The 22908-nt window shown below is 41.5% G+C and overlaps 1 protein-coding gene and 1 long non-coding RNA gene across 5 annotated transcripts in view; one reads left to right on the forward strand and one right to left on the reverse strand.

Moving 5' to 3' along the window:
* The window catches only part of ARHGAP18 (Rho GTPase activating protein 18), an 80632-nt gene extending 60086 nt beyond the window's left edge, over positions 1-20546 (forward strand). For 3 of the 4 annotated variants that reach the window (XM_085847187.1, XM_085847185.1, XM_085847186.1), the window contains 9 exons: positions 1312-1403; positions 3655-3732; positions 5242-5401; positions 5700-5782; positions 13897-14103; positions 14204-14341; positions 16496-16617; positions 16845-16897; positions 18959-20546. In XM_085847187.1, coding sequence (XP_085703313.1) covers positions 1312-1403; positions 3655-3732; positions 5242-5401; positions 5700-5782; positions 13897-14103; positions 14204-14341; positions 16496-16617; positions 16845-16897; positions 18959-19047 — 1022 coding nt within the window. In that variant the 3' untranslated portion in view covers positions 19048-20546. The remainder of the gene's footprint in view (positions 1-1311; positions 1404-3654; positions 3733-5241; positions 5402-5699; positions 5783-13896; positions 14104-14203; positions 14342-16495; positions 16618-16844; positions 16898-18958) is intronic. The other variant, XM_085847188.1, reaches the window with a different exon arrangement.
* The window catches only part of LOC147017486 (uncharacterized), a 26466-nt gene continuing 4914 nt past the window's right edge, over positions 1357-22908 (reverse strand). Inside the window, exons 2-4 of the long non-coding RNA XR_015049524.1 lie at positions 9277-9394; positions 2071-2133; positions 1357-1952 (exon numbers count right to left, since the gene is read on the reverse strand). This is a non-coding gene — a long non-coding RNA (uncharacterized LOC147017486). The remainder of the gene's footprint in view (positions 1953-2070; positions 2134-9276; positions 9395-22908) is intronic.

Genomic DNA, 22908 nt, shown 5'->3' on the forward strand with positions numbered 1-22908 from the left:
AATCTGGTTAATATGGTGTGTGAAGGAGAACTTCACACTTCCGGTTGCAGGATTCAAAACAGGTTGCGGACATGCACTTTGCATATGGCGCATTGCCATGAAAGAAGGTGACATCATTCATAATAGAGGAACACCTTTGATGGAGTATCACAGCTGGTCTCACAAGGTCAAACAAAATTGCATCGTAGTAGTAATATCCTGCAGTGTCGTTGTCAAAAGCAACACGGATCAAGCTGGTTCAGTTTATGCTCCTCTGCAAGGATCCACCACATATTTTGCAACCACCTTTTATTTTGTCAGATCATCAGTGACAATATGAGGCAGTTGACTCGGGTATTCCTAAGTCGACTGCATTGGGTATTCCAGACCAGGTTGCAAGTTCTTCAATTGCTAGACCTTCGTCCGAATCCGTCCACAACTTTTTGAGATATCATGCTATATATCATTTTTAGCCCAATCTCTCAATGGTGACAAATCACTTAAAAAAAAAAAATCTAGTAGTCCGATCCAGATCCGGATTTTCAGCAAAATCGAATCAATTCTTCCTTGTCACACACCCAACGTGTCCACCAAGTTTCTTCCAAATCCATCCACAACTTTTGAGATATCGTGCTATATAGTGTATCGGTTTCGCCCCATCTCTCAATGGTGAAGAATCACTGAAAAAATTCCAGTAGCCGGATCGGGATCCGGATCTTCACCAAAATCTAATCAGTTCATGCTTGTCACACACCCAACCTGTCCACAAAATTTCATCTGGATCTGTCTGCAACTTTTTTGAGATATCCTGTACACAAACAAACAAACAGACGGACAAACAGATAGAAAGGGGTGAAAACATAAGCTCCTTCACCTTCGGTGGCGGAGGTAATGAGACGATACACATGCAGTTTTGCGATCACCTCCATGTTTTCCTTTTAAAAAAAATTATAATTGAGGTATATAACTTTTGAGATGACCCTCATAGTTATAAAGTAAAGAAACACAACTTATGTTATATATTTTTTATTTGTATTAAAAAATAAATAAATGATGGAAACAGAAATCATGGCTTGTTGATGAGCTAAACGACAGAGGATGGAGAGTTCACAGACTGGGGATCAAAGTGAAACAAAGAGACAAAGCCATTGCACATGAGTGAAGGAGGGGCAGAAAGGAAAGGGACAGGATAAGGGGAAGTGGTGGTTCGGTTGGGGGAGGGAGAGGGGGGTTAATGGAGGGGAAGATTAACGAGACGAGAATAGAGCAGGGGTGAGTATGGGAGAGAGAGAGCACAGGTTCTTTGTCTTTCTGTGTCTTGTTCCTTGGCAGATTCCAGGATTTTTGGAGTACCGCTGACAACTCTACTCGAACACGATCAGAAGATTTCACAGAAAGTAAAGATTCCTCTCTTCCTTCAAGATGTGAGTCGATCAATAATTGAAGGTTTTAATTTGTACGACGGATTACAGCTTTGGTGGAGTACATTGAGAACACATCATGGAATGATTGAATCATCACGGAGATGGCTGTCTCGTGCATGGAGCCATTCAATAGTAATTTTCATAACGACAGGTGGCGTCCTGGTAATTCACTCATCACTTTCGCTAATAGTACAGCTTGTCATGCGTGTATAATCAAAATTGAACTTTAAATTGTCAGTTAATCATTATGCTTGTTACTTTTATAACTTGGATGTACAAAAATATCACTTATTTCAAGGCTTCATTGACCTTTGCACTCAAAACACAGGTTCAAATGTTATTAGCATGTTTAAAGCATTATGTATTCTTCCAATAGCTAACAAAAAAGTCCTGGGATGTGTCTTTCCATTGTGACGATTCAGATTTGCACAACTGTGAATATAATCAAAAGACAGTGGAAGAAATCATGGCGCTTTCTTTGCTCAGTGCCGGAGCATCATGTTCCAGAGGAAGTGAGTTGATAGAGTTACAATGAAGAGTGATCATCACCTGCCATAGAGTGGGGAACAATATTTCAGGATGATTTCAACTATCCTAACAATCTCAAAATCAACTGTGAGGAATGCCATCAGGAAGTGGGAAATCACAGGAAATGCCAATAACTGACCTTCGATCTTGCAGACGAACCATACTGCGGCTTGTTTGTGCAGATCAGACATGAGTCTTACGTCTAACAAAAGAGAGCACAGTCATTGGGATGTCATACAAGCACCGGTACAGTTCATCAGGCCATAAATTAAATGGAATACCATGAAAAATAACCTGCATACAATCCTTTCATCGTGGCAAATGGCACAGTATAGTGTGGTACCAAGAGCGAGTATCCTGGGGGTCTCAAAATGTGCGAACTGGTTCTCTGGAGCAATTATTTCAGGTACACACTGTCCAAGTCTAGCAGAACATGAAGGGGAGGCAGGATTGCCGAGAGGTATGCACACTTGCCTCAAAGCTGTCTATCCTGGATTCAAATATCGACCCAGCTATAAATTGTCATCCTGGTGTTTCACAGGCAGGGTGATTCATCAAATTGTGTACTGTCCATCTACCGGCCTGAGTTGATGGATGTTAAAGACCCCGTGGTGTCCTTCATGAAGAGTAGGTGAGTTATCAGCAGCACCGCTGACCAAATTCCAAATTCCTGCCAGAACTACTGCTGGTATTTAACCAAATATACCTCCCATTATATAACCCTTGCTCAGGAAGTTGCTTCAGTGGCACCAATGCTATGTGAAGAATATGAGAGAGAGACAGAGAGACAGAGAGAGAGAGAGAGAGAGAGAGAGAGAGAGAGAGAGAGAGAGAGAGAGAGAGAGAGAGAGAGAGAGAGACAGACAGACAGACAGACAGACAGACAGACAGACAGACAGACAGACAGACAGACAGACAGACAGACAGAGAGACAGAGAGAGATATAGATATATATTCTTTATTGGAACACCATTTGAAATAGTGTGACTATCTCTATCATTATTTTTGACAGAATAGTGTTTGCAATATTGCGAACTATCTCCTGACATCATAACAGATATGCAGTCACCCTTGGGAGTCAGGACCTTTAGAAAATTAGATATTTTCACATGGTTTGTTTTGCTGACTAGTCCTGTAACATGAATGGTGGACACCGTACGTAGCAGACAAACATGATTCATGAGAATATAGAGACGATCGTGTGTCGATCAATCGGAGAGACTGGAGGGATGAGTGAGATTGAATAGACACAGGTAGGAAATTTCAACAAGTTGGGACAGAAGAGGGACAAAGTGAGGAGGATGGATTTTGAAATCTTCACACAACATGGAGGAGCCTCGTGGAAAAATACGTGCAACCTTGAAGGACGATGTCTACAAAGGGAGTATTTTTTTTTCCGATTAGGACACTGGCTTTGACTTTCGCTGTTCTAATGTATCCAAGCTCCTCAAGTTATGAATTATTGTAAGAAAATAAGAGCATGTTGTTTTTCCCTTTGTCATGATACCCACGACAGATCCTCATGGACATGAGGAATTTCTACAAGCTTTAACTCGTGGTTTGGTTTGAATCTCAGCGGTGTGTTTTAGCTTCGTCGTGGTTGCCAAATCAATTTTTTCAGCTTTCCATTTCGCGAGCCACCGAGCATCGCTGTAATGCTGAAGGAATGCAAAGTCACCCACTGGCCACCATCGTCGAGTCATGAGACATGCTTTCTTTGCAGCTTCTAACTCATTTGGAGGTCACGAGCTTGGATACAGAAGGGATTTTCCGTATTTCAGGTTCAACATCCAGAGTCAAGGTAATCCGTTGTATTTCATATTGACTGTCAAAACTACATGTTTGAGATGTAACTTTATACCAATCAGATGATTCAAGCGTCGCATTTCAATTGTTCAACAGTCATTGTCGGTTATCAAAAGCAATTGATAACTTATCACTTTGATTTGTTTCAATGAAAGTTGTCCAATAAATGCATAATAAAGACCTTCCCAGTATTTGTCCCACAATCATTATTTTCAATCCCTCTCTATTGGTTCACGAGTCAGTAAGTGACCACTATATTCGTTATGGGTGTGTCTGTCTGTCTGTCTGTTCTGAGCATAGCTCTGTGAGTTTTGATCCGATCTTGATAAAATTTTGGTGGGAGGTTTATATCATGATCGAGCTGTGTTTTCCGGAGAATGGGCATGCTGCGCCCATTATGGGCAGAGCCACGCCCAAAAAGCATGTGTTTTGAGGGGGTAGCCGGTTTCAAGTTACATCTTCTCCAAGGGGGTTTGTCGAATCTGGCAGAGGTTTTGGTATTTGGTTAGCCCAATGGCACCTCCATAGCCCCACGGAGCTCGATTTTTCATTTTCGTCCCAAGGTCAAGGTCACAAGGTCACAAACTTAGAAAATGTCAAAAAAACAATAAATTGGGCATTGAGCTCCGAGGGTTTTCAACTGTTTTGAATGAAAGTTGGTATGCAAGTAGTGCTCTTCGAGTACTACAACTTTCATCATTTACATTTTTCCCGATTCCCGCCAGTTTGCCCGTGGCGTCCCCTCGAAGGTCAAAAAATAAAAAAGGCAAACCGTGTACATTGCTCGTGAACCATCGCCGTCTCCACACTTGTCAGGCTTTAAACCTTCTTGAGCCACACCAGGTTGCAATTGCTAATTAAGAACCCATACCTTGTGATCGTCCCTAAGTTCCGACTAACTGCTCATCTCCTTTCCTTTACCTCTTCCCTATTTCTCTGGTTAGCCTCCTTCAGTCGATCCGATCTCGTGCTATCTCGCGAACATGCCATTGTTGCCACTCCAAGCTCTAAAATGTTTTCTGCTCTCAATACCTCCCTTGCTTCCTGTCCACGCCCATCATGTGGTTATTTAATTTTTTTTGGCGCTTCCTGTCTACTCACATACTATCTATGCTCTCCTGTTCTGTCTGTAACCCTAGTTAGTATTTTATGTATCTGCTAGTTCCCTAATTTATATATTCAGGTCTGTTTGCTCCCTCCTGCTAAATTATAGGCATTAAAGTTCCAACCTCTTTTGCCCAACTTTTTTGTAAGCCTCGATGTCTATATTTAAAAAGCCTCCATAGGACCAAACTTTAGATTCTTATAATAACAATTTTTTGGGGGGAAAAATTAATAAACAGAAAGGATGGCTCACATTGTGAAAAAGAAAATAAACATGGTTGAGATGATTAAATAATGACAAAATCTTGCAAAAAGTTAGACGTCACATTTTGTGTGAACATGAACATCTTTCGCTAACTGTCTTGTGAGTTCCATCTTCCACCAATTATTGCATTATCAGAGTCTACGACAAGAGGTGGAAACCAGGTTTTACGATTCAGGTTTGGATTGGGATGGCATCCAGGCCCATGATGCTGCCAGCCTCCTAAAACTCTTCCTGAGAGAGCTGCCTCATCCCTTGCTCACAGCAGAGTACCTCCACACCTTCACCTCATTAGAGTGTGAGTCATGACATTGCACGATCACCGTGAGTGATAACTTGATTGGTATATCAGTTGATTGATTTAAATGTTAAACTTTTACTTTGGAAAAGCAAAATCAGTAAAGACCTAGCTAGAAATTCCCCACCTGAAGAGTTGAACACTGATGGCCAAAGTTGTCCTCGTATATTATATCCTTAATGATATATATATATATATATATATATATATATATATATATATATATATATATATATATATATATATATATATGTATATTTTTAAATCCTGACCTTCCAATGCCATACTACTCTTGTAGATATCAAATGCCAAAGACAAAGACTACAAGCCCTCAATCTTCTGATCATTCTTCTACCAGAAGCCAACCGGGATATCCTGAAGGTAAACCCAACTGGGATGATCATTTTTCAGGATCAAAAGATTCCTGAATATTTGCAAAAATAGGTTCTGTTGGGCTGGGTGGTATGCTGTACAATAACACCTGGAGGCCGATTATCCAAATTTATCTATCTGTAATTCCAGCAATCTGTGTGTGTGTGTGTGTGTGTGTGTGTGTGTGAGTGTGTGTGTGTGTGTGTGTGTGTGTGTGTGTGTGTCTGTGACCGCTATTTCGACAACCACTGGTCTGATCTCATTGAAACTTGCCAGATATATTGCTGGGGACCTGAGGATGTGCCTTTTAAAGGTTTGATATTAATCGGACAAGTGCTACCCAAGTTATGGCCATTTATTTACCAAACCAATGACAGGACACGTTGCTGCGTGGGTGTGGCCGATGGGGAAGGGAAGCTCAGCCGCGTTCCCCATTACGGGTTACAACGTACGGACTTCCGGACAGTGATGACTTCGTGTATTCTAATAATTTCTCGATTTCTTATGCGCATTTATAGATAAACACAATGCCCCAAGTTATGATCGTTTTCAAATTAGACGGTGCATAAATTTCGGTAACATCAGAGTGCTGGTATGCTCCAAACCAGGAAGTAAAAATTTTTTCTCTCTCATCTGTTCTCTTTGTGTTTTTCCTTGCGACGACATTGCGAAAAGGCAAAATACGTTGGCGCTAATTGAATAATTGGCCATTAAAACTAAATTGCGAATAATCGTAACTGCAATATGCGAATTTCCGGGCCACGCACGTACGGGCACGTGAGAGCGAAGAAACGTCCTGTGTGGTTGTTGTTTCTTGCTCGGGTTTGAATCCTTATTTATTAATTTTTATTATTTTTTGTTTTACGGGCATGTACTAGTATTTAAAATTCAGGCAAAGAAACACAATGATTGGTCTAACAGCATCAGGAAAGCTGTAACGATTTGGTGACTGGAAGAAAATTGGCCAAATTCAGCAGGAATTGTTAGGGTAATCTGGACGAGGCCACAAGCAATCACAGAAAATGTGTGAAGCCTTGCTCACTCACTATTGCATTAATGCCTGGTAACATTAAGTGTCTCTCACCACCAGGAAGCATTGTACAGTCTATCCTCAGCTTGCTTTGAATTTTTTGTTTCTATCTGCACCTGATAATAGAGAAGCACTAAGAACCTAAGCATGCACAATTATCTACACTAATAATTAAGAGATAACATTTTTACAATTAAACAAAATTGGATTCAGTCCATTTACCTAATCCTAAAGCCTGGTGTTGGCTTAGTGGTTCGGGTGGTGGTTTGGGATACGAGGGTCCTGAGTTCAAGCCCTGTTGGGCCGCTGAATTAATACACCAGGAGGTTGACTCATCCTTCTGAGGTCAGCAAAATGAGTACCAGTGTACTGGTAAGAGGGACACTGCATCAACTTTTGTGACTGCATGTATTCTTCTTCTTCTTCTTTAATGACCACAATTATTCCCACATTGTTGTGCGGTTGGCTGGGGAGAGCTTGGCCCAAGTCTTTCATGAACTGGCGAGCTAGACGTGATCTTCGACTAAGATTAGGGCAGGAATTTGGAACTTGGCCAGGCTGTGCATGATAGCTCACCTACTCTTCACAATAGACACTGTGAGATCTTTAACATCCACCAACTAATGCCGGTAGACAGGAGTTCCCGTTTAACTTCCATCCGAGGGACGGCACACAGATTGATGAATCACCCTGCCCGTGAAACATCAAAATGACAGTTTATAGCTGGGCGGGGATAACAAACCCAGGTTAGACAGATTACAGGCGAGTGGTGTGTACCTGGGGGCCGTCCTGCCCGCCCTGTTTTGAGACTGCATGTAATATACCTAACTAACTGCACCTCATAGAAATTGAAATGATAAATTTACAAAGAAAGGGATGCACTGCTAAACTAAAGAGAAAGCATTTTCAAAAAAGCAGAGCCTTGCCAAAGGACAAAAAAGAGAGAATGGACGATTGATAGCACAATATACCTGTGTACAAACACACATGGACACGCATGCACGCACAAACACACACACACACACACACACACACACACACACACACACACACACACACACACACACACACACACACACACACACACACACACACACACACACACACACACACACACAATAGTATCAGATCCATCAGTAGGAATGGGTGAGAAAAGCAAGATGTATCTGCCTCGATGGAGTTACTTCCTTTTCACTCTCTCCTTTCAGGATACCAGAAGAAAAAAAACTCCAAAAAGAAAAGGTCTTATTTTCAAACTTGGAGTGGGATGGCATCCAGGCTGACTGCATGAAATGCAGTGAGATGCGATGTGACCCGCCAAACAACTCATTGTTTTGATGTGGGCAGAAAATGTTGGCCAGCAGGCATTTGAACTCGAAGCTGAATGTAAACTCCAGTGTGGCTTTAGCTTTGTACTTCAGATCACTATTCTGCTGAAAGGTGAATCTCATTCAAGGTTTCAGATTCATGGCTGACTCAAGCAGGTTTTCATCAAGGATTCTCCTGTACTCGGCACAGTCCATTGTCCCTTCTATCGTGACAAGCTTGCCGGTCCCTGCTGATGAAAAGCAGCCCCATAACATGATGTTGCCACCACCATGCTTGACAGTGGGGATGGTGTTGACTGGGTGATGTGCAGTGTTGGGCTTGCACCAGATGTAACGCTTTGAATTTAGACCGAAAAAGTTCAATTTTTGTCTCGTCTGACCACAAAACGTTTCTCCACATGCCTGCAGTATCATTAATATGTTTTTCTTTCACAAATTCCAGAAAGCTTCATTTTAGATGCACTTTTTTGAGTAATGGCTTCTTTCTTGCCACCTGTCCATTGAGGCCTTTGTGAAGGGAACGGTATATTGTTTATTGATGAACACTGATCCCCATCTCAGACATAGAGCCTTGGAGATCTTTCAAAGTCGGTGGTGGATTGACAGTGACATCCCAAACCAGTTTCCTGCTTGTCCGACTGCTGAGTTTGGATGGGCAACCTGATCTGGGTAGAGTCTGCTTGGTATGATACGTCTTCCACTTCTTAATGATGGATTTCACCGTACTCAAAGAGATAATGAGTGACTTTGAAATATCCTTATAACCCTCTCCTGAATGAAATATCCTTATAAGCCTCTCCTAATAACCCTCTCCTGAACCTGGCCTGACCTGTCCTCTCCTGAACGATGCTTCTCCACCACTTTATGTCTGACTTCTTTGGAAAGCTCCTTGGTCTTCATGTTTACCTTGTTGCTTGACCAAGGGAATTTCACCTTAAACTCTTTAGATAAGAGGGGGAGTGTAAAATTTAAGTTAAACCAATGATTACATACAGGTGAAACCTACTACACTTACAGTATTTTCTAACCTTCCAAACAAATAATTTGCTCTTAAAGTGATTTACGATTGTGGAAATTTGTTTGAGCGAATTATTGTACTCCGTATGCTGTGACAAAACAACTCGGAAACAAAACTTGCAACTTACTACAAATAGGAAGTGCAGATAGCCGATGATCACCAAGAAGATGGTAGATGAGAGCAGATCTGTTTGGATACCAAAAGTGGTCCTTCCAGGTGTTGAGTCACTGCATCATGTCGATGCCCTGCAATGACAAACTCGTGATACAAATGTGGGTATCAAGACGTCCCGCTTTGATTGGACACCTGATGCTGACCCATGCCACTTTATTATTATTATTATTATTATTATTATTATTATTCAATGGGATTAAAATAAATTCAATTCAGATCAAATGGAACACCAAATAGGTACAGTCCTGCATTGGAGTAATCAGAAGGAACCCAAACCCTCAAAAAGCAAAGATGAAGTCATCAGGAGGAACCTGGATAGGATTCACATTTCAGCTGCTACTCCTCTACACTGAAACCCATCCAAGCACAGCCAAGTGAGCCTTATTCAAAAAAATATATGTACATTAAAAAAAAAAAATAGAAGAAAACCGACATCAAAAAATTAAATAATTCTGGCTGCCAGACTATGTGTCCGATCAAGTTGAAAATTTAAAACATATATTCCCCATAAATACTACATCACAATTTTGAAGATTCACTTCATTTGATTTAGTGGTTCCAGAGAAAAAATGATTTGATATTTTTCTGAAATCCAATATGGCTGCCAAACCATGTGACATCAATTATTCCTTAACAACCTTGCACACGCGTGCCTCGGGGAACATTTCTGTGAAGTTTCCTCTCGATCTGTGCAGCTGTTCTGGAGAAGAAATTTTTTATATGTTTTAGGGTAAATCTAGCCTGGTGTTGGCTCAGTGGTTTGGGTGGCGGCTTGGGATCCTAGGGTCCTGAGATCAAACCCCGTTGGCCGCTGAATTAATACACCAGGAGATTGACTCAGCCTGTCATCCTTCCGAAGTTGGCAAAATGAGCACCAGTGTACTGGTAAGGGGGACACTGCATCAGCAGCATAGCTGCGTCCCAACCAATGATGCAACCAGCAGCCACAGGCTGCACTCGATACAGAGGGAGAGAGATGATAAATCTAATATGGCTGCCAAACCATGTGACATCAATTATTCCTTAACAACCTTGCACATGCGTGCCTCGGGGAACATTTCTGTGAAGTTTCCTCTGGATCTGTGCAGCTGTTCTGGAGAATATTTTTTTTAATATGTTTTAGGGTAAATCTAGCCTGGTGTGAGCTTAGTGGTTAGGGTGGCGGCTTGGGATCCTAGGGTCCTGAGATCAAACCCCGTTGGCCGCTGAATTAATATACACCAGGAGGTTGACTCAGTCTGTCATCCTTCCGAGGTCGGCAAAATGAGTACTAGTGTACTGGTACGGGGAACACTGCATCAGCGGCATAGCCGCATCCCAACCAATGATGCAACCAGCAGCCACAGGCTGCACTCGATACAGAGAGAGAGAGAGAGAGAGGGTAAATCTAATATGGCTGCCAAACTATGTGACTGACAATGTCATATGTGTGAAACTTTTGTTCCTGAGGTTTCACCTCAATCTGTTCAGCCATTTCAGAGATTTTTGGAGTTAAAAAATAATTATATGGCTGCCAAATCACGTCACCATTGATGTCATGAAAAAAAATTGTGGAGCATTTTATCCCGAGATGATCCTCAAAAATTTTCATACTGATCGGATGTAGTGTTCTGCATATGCAATTATGACATCATAACGAAGGTACTTATGATGTCATAAAAAAATCACAAATTCTCTATAAGGAGTACATGCCGTGTGCCAAGTTTCAGTTTTTTTCCATTGGTGCGGTTTCAGAGATAAAGAGGTCCTAAGTTTTCCAGTTTTTCCAACATGGCTGCCACACCACGTGACCAATGGCATCATAATTCCGATGAAAACATTCTACATGAGAATTCGCACCAATGGTGAAAATTTTGTCTTGATCCAACAAGCAGTTGCGGAGAAAACACGAAAGTTCTGCGCAAACAAACAAATAAACCAATGTCACCCGCAGGGTGACCCGTATCTTGCCAAAAGGTGACCACGTGTGACTTCTTTAAGGTCACACTGAGGTGAACAGAGCTGCTATCCACCAGGAGTGACTCCTTGAGGAATATCTGCCTACGAGAGATTCCGATGAGAATCGTTCTACAGAGTAACCATGAAAAATATGCGTTTGCCTCATAACGTCACCAAATGACGTCATAATGTCTCAAGCTTGACATATCTAGAAAGCACTCATCGAGGTGTTCAATTTGAGGTACTACACGATATGGTTCCTAAAACTTGAAAATTTGACCTTGGGGTCAAATATGTTTGACCTGAGGCGCTAACCATGAAGGTCAAGGCCAATCGCCACCAAAAATTAATCAGCTGAGCGCCAGACCATGAACTATATTCCCATGAAGTTTGAAGACGATCCGATCAAAATTACTCAAAAAATAAGGGTTTCGTCAACTCCCCTGATTTGCGACAAAGTGACCTTGACCTTTGACCTTGACCTTCAAAATTTTATGCGCTGAAAGGCACCTTTATAGGACTCTGATATGCGAAGTAACAAAAATTTCCAATGATAACTGTGCTCTGCAGAATTTTTTTATACGTGATTACAGACAAACAAAACAAAGAAAAAAAACAGACAAGCTGACTAACATATCTTGCAAAAACTTCGTTTTGGCAAGATAACAAACAGATAAACAAGCCGGTAGGCGGACATGGGTAGTCGCCTACCCAATATAACCTGACGCGATGGGCCCGTTCGATGGGGAATGACTTGAGGATTAAGCACAAGAAAATTTATGATTCCAGCTTCAAGGGTAAATATCTGCAGATTGTTTTTTTCGTTAAAATACCCCCACATTTAGAGGTTTTTCGGCCGTTGCTAGGCAACGGAGGGGTCCATAGCAACGGTTCTCATTTGCACACAAGGAGGTCATGGTATTAACCTACCAACCAAGTTTCATCAAAATCGCCATTATATTAACGGAGCACTGGATCGAACAGAAGGACAGACAAACATATCGACAGAAAAAGTGATAATAAGGGAAGAACAAATTAAAAAAAAAAAATTTTTGAAATTTTTTTTTTTTCGACGAGATCGACTACCCAACAAACAAACCCAAATGTAATACCCTCTCCTTCAGTGAAGGTAATTCGGCAAAGGGTTGGAAAACTTAAGCAACTAAGAATGATCTGATTTTTCTCTGTTATTCTAACGTATCCACATTTTATCTGTATTTTTGTCCTCCGCCACCAAAGGTAAAGGAGGCTATGTTTTCACTTCTCTCTGTGTTTGTTTATTGGGTAGTCGATCTCGTTGAAAAAAAAATAAACTTCTCTCTGTGTTTGTCTATTGGGTAGTCGATCCAGTCGAAAAAAAAAATTTCAAAAATTTTTTTTTTTGAAATTTGTTCTTCCCTTATTATCACTTTTTCCGTCGATATGTTTGCCTGTCCCTCTGTTCGGTCCAGTGCTCCGTTGATACAATAGCGATTTCGATGAAACTTGGTTGGTAGGTTCATACCATGACCTCGTTGTGTGCAAATGAGAACCGTTGCTATGGACACCACCGTTGCCAAGCAACGGGACTTTGAAATTTTTGAAAAATCATAAAAAATTTATTTTTTCGAAAATCAAAAATCGGGCCACGAGCAACTGTGGGCAATACATTCAGCCATATTGTCAAAAATTTCCAGCCGGATCCTATGAAAATTATCGGAGAAGATAGACTTTGAATGAACCCTGGTCGAAAACAATAAAAAAACGAAGTTCGTTATATCTCAGAGACTATGAGTCAGATATACATGAAACTGGTATGGTAGGTTCATGGTATGTCCTAGTTATGTGTGAGAAAGAACCGTTTCTATGGACCCCTCCGTTGCCTAGCAACGGCCGAAAAACCTCTAAATGTGGGGGTATTTTAACGAAAAAACAATCTGCAGCATTAACCCTTGAAGCTAGAATCATGAATTTTCTTGTGCTTAATCCTCAGGTCATTCCCCATCGAATGGGCCCATCGCGTCAGGTTCTATTGGGTAGTGGACTACCCATGTCCGCCTACCGGCTTGTTTGTCTGTCTGTGATTTTTAATGATTTTTAATTGGATGGAATGATTTTTAATTTTCTTTGACTACCAGGCAGGCAGACAGAGTAAAAAAATATATTCTCACTCCTCTCTGTCCGTGTGTGATCAGGATGAATTCAAAGCCAAAGTATGAAAAACGAAAGACTTGTCTTCCTATTCATGTTCCGATTCATGTTCAAAATATAACATTCAATTTAAATAAGTTGTTCCTCAATCATTAACTGTTAAGACGGACGGATGAACATGAACCAATTGCTTAACCCCACTCGCTTCACGTGCACGGAATATTAACTGACATTATACTTAGATTTATTTAACCCCTAAGGAGCATTTCCACAAGAATATTATGCCTTTGAAAATTGGCAATTGATGTAAAAAAAAAATCACCGGGCAGGGTAGGGGAGGGGAAGAAGAAGTGGGATGGCAGTGAAATTTCCAATTACCTGAGTACAATTACATTCACATTGAATTGCAGAGGTAAACACGAAGCTTGGTTACCCTTTAAAACATGAAGGCTAACTGTTGCATTTTATGATTCTCCTTGCATTGCAACATCTTGTGTGACTTCAGGCCTTGCTGGAGCTACTGGCAAAGGTGGTAGAGCACGAGGATCAGACACGCATGGGTCTAGGAAATGTCGCTCTGGTGATGGCACCAAACCTTTTCATGCCTCAGAGCTCAGTCATACTCCCCAGGAAAACCTGCGACTTGCACACCGTTCCAGGATGTGTAGGCCTCATGCACCTACTCCTCAAACACCAAGAGATGTTGTGGATGGTGAGCAATTGGCTCAGTGTGGGAAAGCACAGCATTTGTTTTCACCCTTTGGGGACTTTGATTTCACATTTTCCAATTCAACATCTGTGACATCCTACAGGTACCCGGGTTCATCCTGCGTCAATTACGAGAGCTCAATGACATGACGAACAAGAGGCCACATTTAAAAGAACGTGGCATGCGTATGTTCCTCAAGCTTGCTCGCCTGGACAAGGAAAAGAAAGGCGATAAAAAGGAGGTTTGTAAACTTCCATAATAATCTTATGTTTGCATTTAATATTACTGGCCAAGAATACCATACCAGTTTCATGCATTTAATATTACTGGCTAAGAAATAAAAAAATTATGCCTGGTGTTGGCGCAGTGGTTAGGGCAGCGGCTTGGGATCCAAAAGGTCCTGAGTTCAAGCCCCGTTGGACCACTGAATTAATACACCAGGGGGTTGACTCAGCCTGTCATCCTTCCGAGGTCGGCGAAATGAGTACCAGTGTACTGGGCCAGTGTATACCCCGGTTAAAATAGGTGTACCATATCCCTGTGTCGTAAGAGGCGACCAGGGTTGCGTCAGGAAGGGCATCTGGCGTAAAACATGTGCCAAATCACTGTGCGGATCATACGGATGATCCGCTGTGGCGACCCCGAACGGGAGCAGCTGAAAGAAGAAGAAGATTACTGGCCAAGAATAGCTGCCAAAGGGGACATCTCAATAAAGTCCAGTTTCATATACAGTACATCTACTACTACTTCTTCAATGGCCCCAATCGTTTACACATTCTTGTGGGGTTGGCTGGATCAGGTTTTTAGGCCAATTGTTTTACCTAGCCAGAGGTTTGACTGAAGGTGACAGGAATTTGGAATTTAGCCAGGGTGTCAGCAATAACTCACCCACAGTACCATTCATAAAGGACACCATGGGATCATTAACGTGCATCAATTAATGCTAGCAGATGTAACATCTCGTTTAACGTCCTTCCGAGGGACAGAACACACATTGGACATATCTCCCTGCCTGCCTTTGAAACACCAGGGTGACATTTTTAGCTTATCTGGAATTGTAATTCCAAATAAGATATTGTCATCGTGCATTGTTCGTCCGTCTCCTATTTTGACTTTTCCGACCAAACCACGAGGCTGATGTGGCTGAAATTTGGTAGCAATGTTCCGCTCCTGACTGTTAATGGGGAACGCAAAGCTTGTTCCGGTCACATGACTTTAAGTTGGTCAAAATGGCCGACTTGGTTAATTCCTTCAAAAATCTACTTCTCCAGAACCACCAGTCAGAATGCTACCAAATTTGGGTTGCAACATTAGGCCAGGGTATGGACGTTAAATTGCCGAGGTCATGCCAATCACATGAGCAGAAGTGCGTCAAAATGGCCGACTTGGTCAATTTTTGGGAAAATCGCATAAATTCCTTCAAAAATTTTCTCCAGATCCACCAGTTAGAACGCGACCAAATTTGGGTCACAACATTAGGCCAGGGCCCAGATAAGCTACAGGTCCAGTGGTCCTATTTTTATAGTTGATTTGATATCCAAAGCTTGGCAAGACAGCTCAAAGGTGAATGTCTCTCTTGTATTGGCTATCCTCCCATTTCTCTGTCTGTATACAAAATTCACACACACACACACACACACACACACACACACACACACACACACACACACACACACACACACACACACACACACACACACACACACACACACACACACACACACACACACACACACACACACTTTTTACACTGGCTAAAGCTCATGGAGGAGATTGTACATATGTTACAGGAATTAAAATGACATGAGGAGACAATACATAAATCAGCACAGTATATTGGATCCTGGAAGTATAAGAACGGTATTTCGATGGGAATACCAAAATGTTGCTCATGCATCTGCTTTCACACTTTTCATCGTGGTTGAGACACGATTACTACATAAAGGTATCATAAACAGCATTCTGCTTCAGGAAAACTAAATGAATCTGATGATTGGCAAATTGAAATTATTTTCTTCTTCTAGACAATACAGTCCTCATACCAGCAAAATATGTTCCATGACATTCTGACAAAGACAGCCTTATCCTACCAACAAGCCTGGTGTTGGCTTAGTGGTTAGGGTGGTGGCTTGGGATCCTAGGATCCTGAGTTCAAGCCCCGTTGGGCCGCTGAATTGATATACACCAGGAGGTTGACTCAGCCTGTCATCCTTCTGAGGTTGGCAAAATGAGTACCAGTGTACTGGTAAGGGGGACACTGCATCAGCGGCATATCCGCGTCCCAACCAATGATACAACCAGCAGCCACAGGCTGCACTCGATAGAGAGGGAGATCCTAACAACATAGGTAATTCATTATACGAAGTTTATTGATAACCTGTGGTGTCCATTGCAGACAGAAGGGCTGCCGTACCTCATCCGAGTGCATGCACCAAAATTTAACAAGGTCTCCATGATGATTCAGCTGGACGATTGCCTGTTGGTTGGTGACGTTATTACACGATTTCTCCAAGACAGGTCAGGCTTCCTTCCTCCAGAACATTAGTGTTAGCGGCCTTATTTTCCTGTTTTTGTTGTCCCTCCCTCCGAACAAAAAGCAACTTGTTTAAGAAACAAACTCTTGGGGACCAAATTACTTTACGCTTTAAAAATATGAAAACTCACCTCCCTCCAAATTAAAACTTTTTTTTCTATTTCTAGTAAACAGCTCATCCTTCTTAAATGTTTTCTTTTTCTCCATACAGCGACCTGAACCAGAAAAGGTTGTACTGCCTACATGAAGTCGGTGGAAACATCGGTAGGTAAATACTCACCTGGGAATCTGTATGTGTTTAATAAAACAAATTAAGTGTAGAACTACTTAACATGTGTTCCATAAGCTATGCAGAAAAAAAAGTTATGGTTGTGTCAACCGAAAATTCAAGGAACTTCATCCCAAAAATCAGTTTAAGATGAATGAGACACGTTGCGAGAACGAGTAGGTAATAGAGTAGGCATTGCTCCTGTGCACAAGCAAATAATAGTCAGCAAGAAGCACAAGCAAAGTGGATCTTCTGCTCAACATGTTCTGTTGCATTGTGGATTTTGTTGTGGGCATTCTGCAGTAAAAGCTACATTCCTGAAATCCAATCCTTGCAGGAGGATAAATCATGTGCAGAATGATTATCCAATACAAACAATGAATTTAATTTGGACAGTTCTTTTCCAAGTTGAGGAATTTATACCTTCAACACAATTAGCTAAAGGGTACCATTTGATTGCGTCATCAGAACCGCCTGTCTTGTGGGGGTCGATTGTTCTAAGTTCTTTGTTCAAGTGATGACACGTGCTCAACAACCACCGTCAAAAACATTCACAGCTTGTAATATGATCTGCAGATAGATAGATGCGCTGACATTTTCTCAAAGGAAATTGTCCTCAAAATGTTGCCGTTGCACATTAGAATGTCAAAGTACAGTAATTGAATGAATGAATTATGCTGAAAGTTTATCACAATGGTTCTTATAACTTCATTCTTTGTGCTTTGGAAGCTTACCGATCAATGTGCTTGTTGTGAAACTAACAATTGGCCCTTTACAATTGATCATTAAACAAGACATCTTTTGCCAGTTAAATAGTTTATTATATTTCTCAAGGCAGGATATTTTTTTTGATTTGTAATAACGCGTACACCTACTCCCTACGGGAGCAACAGGAAGGGTCGTGTTATGATCCTGTCCGTGGTATCTAGATTACAGTGGATCTAGGCTCGGGCCTCAAGAACGTTGGGTTTCCTCCCTTTCAGTTTAGTGCTAAACAGCAGTAGTGACTGTTTAAAAATGTAATAATATGTGTTTCTGGTTTATAATATTATATTTATAGATATGAACACGTTTGTCCAAGGGGGGGGGGGGACCCCTTGGAGAGAGGGGATATTAGTATTAATATTGTTTTGTAATATCATTAATATTATGCTATTATCATTCGTATTGATATTGCTTTTGTTATTAGAAGCGGCTTTGGAAGAACTCCATTTGCTATTTACACACCTCAATAAGGATTTCACCCAAGGCAGAAAACCCCTTTGCGGAAGGGGGCAAATGAAGCCGCTACAACCTCCATCATGTGACCCTTAGTCCTCCTGTTAAGTGTGGTTGAGATTGGATAATGTATTGCGGTCAAAATTACACACAGAGACAAACAGACACCAAATTGTGTATTTTAGTATGATAACACCTCCTTATTTCAGAACAAGGCCTTTAAAAAAATAAAGATCTCAAAGCTGTGTTCACACGTAATCTATAGTAACTAGACCGTACTAATTCCTCCCAAAAGATTTGATCCATCATAAATTTTTGGCAACGCAAGAAGACAAGGTGGTGGATCATGTGACTACTGTTGCCGCAGACAATTCCCTCAGAAAGCGAGTGACGCTGGAACAAGTATTTGTGCCACAGTCACAGATCTACCGATCCATATTACAAATCCCTGGTCTCAGACCGATTAACCTGTCCAAAACTTTAAACTTGTGTTCACGCAGACCTCAGCTGTCGAAGTTTTGGATTTGCTCTGGACTAATCATTCAGCACATCTCAAGGCCGCTGCACGGGCAGTCTTTGGTGAAAACAATTAACTGCACATCACTAAGAGGCTGCCAAACACACACACAAAAAAAGTAAATAAACCGGACAGCCCAATTTTTGTCTCCTAATCAGAAACCTTCCACCTTTGGGCATTCTTCACCACTATGTTTTGTACGAAGCCTTTTTTGGAATGTTATTGTCACCAACATTCTTCGTCTTGAGAAGATGTGATCACCTCTGTCTGACTTGCATGTTTTTTTTTATTTTTGTTTGTTTTACTCCTCCCACTTTGTTAGGAGACCAATGTTTGCACAAGCAAATGAACATGAAGGCCATATATGAGGAAAACCCAAACGCGGAATGGATTATAAAGCCAGGACACTAAGCCAACACAAGCCTCGGGTCTTTCAGAGTGAGTCGCGGGGTGGCATCGAGGACTTTCCCGAGCAGATCAATGCAAACCCTATGGCTTGTGGCTGTGGACCTTGTTTGAATGAACTACGGAGCCACGGATGCACACCGAAAATGGTCGGCATCCTTTGGTTTCATAGAGAAGAATCAAAATAAAGAAGCTCGTTTCTTCCTCGTGGTGTTGTCTTCCACATTCCATCTGTACTTGCCCCACTGAGAAATTTCTCAGAATACCCGTCCGTCTGCTTTCCCAGTACAGCTTATTAAGACACAATCTGCTGGACGAGACGAAGGCGAAAACATTCCCCGTGGGACATACTGCACTCCTCTTGGTCCCTCAACTTGTTACAAAACCTGTCTGACAAAGTCGTATCTGTATTCATGTCCATAGATGTGACATGGTGGACCTTTGTGAAATAGACATGGACATTGTCTCATATCATTGGTATTTTTAGACAGCATGGAACAGGGTGACCAAACTAAAGGACTCTTCGATTAAACGAGGTTACTTCTTTCACCCACCAAATTTAGGAAAGAAGTGGGGTATGTTTGATTAACAAGAACAAAAAAGATCTGTTAGATGTTATTGTTAAAAAAAAAGATAGAACCATTGCATTTTCATTAGAGCAAGCATGTAAAAAAAACCAAAGGTTCACACCATTTTAATTTCATGACATCCTAAGAAGAATTCAGAAGTTTTACTAAAACTTGAAACTTTTTTTGTCATACGAATCTGTTAACTGGTCTGTTAGTTACAAAAAAAAGGATATAAAAGGGGTGAAAGAAGTGGAATGGAGGATTATTTCATTTGCTCGGCCTCAGTCCTTTACTCCTGATATGTGAAACACCCTGCAACACACACCTGCAGAAAACATACTTTTTGGAACGCCAGCCGCATTTTCCATCCAATCATCATGTAATTTTGTTTTTAAAAAATTCTCCATGCGTGTGCCCTCCCATGTTGAAAGTTTGTGCCAATTGCTCGAGCGGTTATGGAGAAAATAAATTTTAAAGTGATTAAAGGTGAAAAGGTGAGGGTGGAAGAAAAAAAAGAAGTGAGGGCTTCGGCCGATGTCCTACAACATGGCCAAGGTTGGTTGTGGATGCCTCTTTCTGGTTATGCCTAGTGTTGGCTTAATGGTTAAGATTGTGGGCTTGGGATCCGAGGATCCTGAGTTCAAATCCTACTCGGCTGTTGAATTACTACCAGGTGGGGTTGATTCTGCCTGAAACCCTTCCAAGGTCGGCCAAATGAGGGCAATCTTGCTGGTATCCTGCATCGGAGTGGTGACCCATCCAGGATTGTGTCCAATAGCCAAGGAGACTGCTTAGGCAGCACCAACGCTCTGCACAGAGTATGGTCACATGGATGGATGGATTACTGGTTATTATTAATGGGGCTTCAAGTTATAGGATTGGGATCCAAACCTGTACTTTCCATCTTGTGATTAAAAAAACATCATCATTCAGCTATATATTTGTATACATCACCTTTCTCCACAGTCATTTAAGCAAGCCATCATTCATGTGAGACATGGCAGCAATAAAACTAAAAAAGGTGACATCTTCTACGAAAAGGAGAAGTGTGTGTGTGTCTGTGTGTCTGTGTTGTACATTAAGCACAACATATTCTTTCTGCTAACTCCCCTACTCCCATCTCTCTCTCTCTCTCTCTCTCTCTCTCTCTCTCTCTCTCTCTCTCTCTCTCTCTCTCTCTCTCTCTCTCTCTCTCTCTCTGTCTCTCTCTGTCTCTCTCTGTCTCTCTCTGTCTCTGGACGTGTCTGGGCGGTGTTCGTCTCCTGACACGTCCGGGCGGTATTTATGTCTGGAGGGAGTTTGGCTATCGCCATGTTTTTAGTCTGACCGGTAGAAAATGGATTTCAGACATTATTTTGTTTTCATCTTCACTGTTATTCGATGCATAATCATTTTGATGAGACGGTATGAATCGTAATTAACGCTCCACCATACACCTGCCTTCCCTTCCTCTCACCTCACCACTGTCTTCCCTCCCCCTACCCCTCTCTCCTTTCCCCTCCACCTCTTCACTCTCCCCTCTCCCTTCTCCTCCACCTCTCTCTCCCTCTCCCCCCCTCTTTTTCTCCATCCCCCTTGAGTATTACCATCAGCGAAGTGACGGGTGATATTTCCTGGTGTAAAAGGAATCTGTAATTACCCTCACCGATGGAGAGGGTATTGCGCTTGGATCCGTTTGTTTCTCTGCACAGAACTTTCGTGTTTTTTTCTGCACCCGCTTGTGGGATTGAGACGAAATTTTCACTATAGGTGCGACTACTAATGTAGAATGTTTTCATGATAATATGACATCATAGGTCACGTGGTGATAGCCATGTTGGAAAAACAGAAAAACTTTTGACTTCCGTATCTCTGAAACCTCACCATCTCTGAAACCACACCAAAAATTGAAACTTGGCACACGGCAAGTACTCCTCATGGGGAATAAGAGCGATTTTTTTTTTTTTTAAACTATGTCATAGGTTCCTTCATTATGATGTCAAAATTGCATATACAGAATGCTACATCTGATCAGTATGAAAAATTTTGAGGGTCATCTCGGGATAAAATGTTCCACAGAAAAAAAAATTTAATGACATCTTCAGTCTCTTGATTCCGCAGCCATATTGGATTAACCCTAAAACCTTTAAAAATATATTCTTCTCCAGAACGGCTGGACACATCAAGGAGAAACTTCACACAAATGTTCTCCAAGCCTTGGATGTACAAGTTCGTTTAGGAATAATTGATGGGTCACATGATTTCACAGCCATAATGGCATCGAGAAAAATATTAAATAATGTTTTCTCTGGAACCGTTTAATCAATCGATGCGAAACTTCACAATTGTGATTTAGTAGTGATAGGGAATACACGTTTTAAATTTCAACTTTATTGGATACATGGTCTGGCAGCCAGAATTATTGGTTCACGAGTCAGTAAGTGACCACTATATTCGTTATGGGTGTGTGTCTGTCTGTCTGTCTGTCCCAAGCATAGCTCCGTGGGTTTTGATCCGATCCTGATAAAATTTGGGTGGGAGGTTTATATCATGATCTAGTTGTGTTTTCCTGAGAATGGGCATGGTGCACCCATTATGGGCAGAGCCACGCCCAAAAAACATGTGTTTTTAGGAGGTAGCGGTTTTCAAGTTACATCTTCTCCGAGGGGGTTTGTCGAATCTGGCAGGGGTTTCGGTATTTGGTTTGCCCAATGGCACCTGCATAGCCCCACAGAGCTCGATTTTTCATTTTCATCCCAAGGTCAAGGTCACAAGGTCACGAACTTAGAAAAATGCGAATTTTGACATAAAAATCATATGACCGCCCAAACTTTGAGAGCTAGGATGACAATATTTTTTATGCATAGTCTTGAGGTCATTCCCCACCTAAAGTCTTGAAACCATTTTGCTCTATCTCGAGCAAAATTTTGCTCTATCTGGCGCCCCCTTCAAGTTTGTTTTTACGCTGATTTCATCAAAGTATGGATAATCCGAGGAGTGCGGAATGCCAAATAGCCTAAATGACGTTATATTGTTCCTGGAATGTTCCAGAGTAAGTTTTGCACCAAAGGTCATAATCCTTGACCTTTGACCTTTGACCTTTAAAGTTCACAAAAGTCAAATTTTCAAAGTTGTGGGAATCGAACCGGGTTTTCGACCTTCTTCGACGAACTAACTCCAATAAGCTATAGCACGTATCCTGTTTCCTTATTTTAATGTGCACAACATTGCTTTGTGACCTTTAAAGGTTATGCAAAGGTCAAATTTTGAAAGTTGTTAAACGAAATTGGGTTTTCGACATTTTGCAGTGATTAACCTG

Source organism: Eptatretus burgeri, chromosome 11, assembly GCF_056783735.1.
Source record: "Eptatretus burgeri isolate ZD-2024b chromosome 11, Ebu_testis_v1, whole genome shotgun sequence".
NCBI classification, from domain to species: Eukaryota; Metazoa; Chordata; class Myxini; order Myxiniformes; family Myxinidae; genus Eptatretus; species Eptatretus burgeri.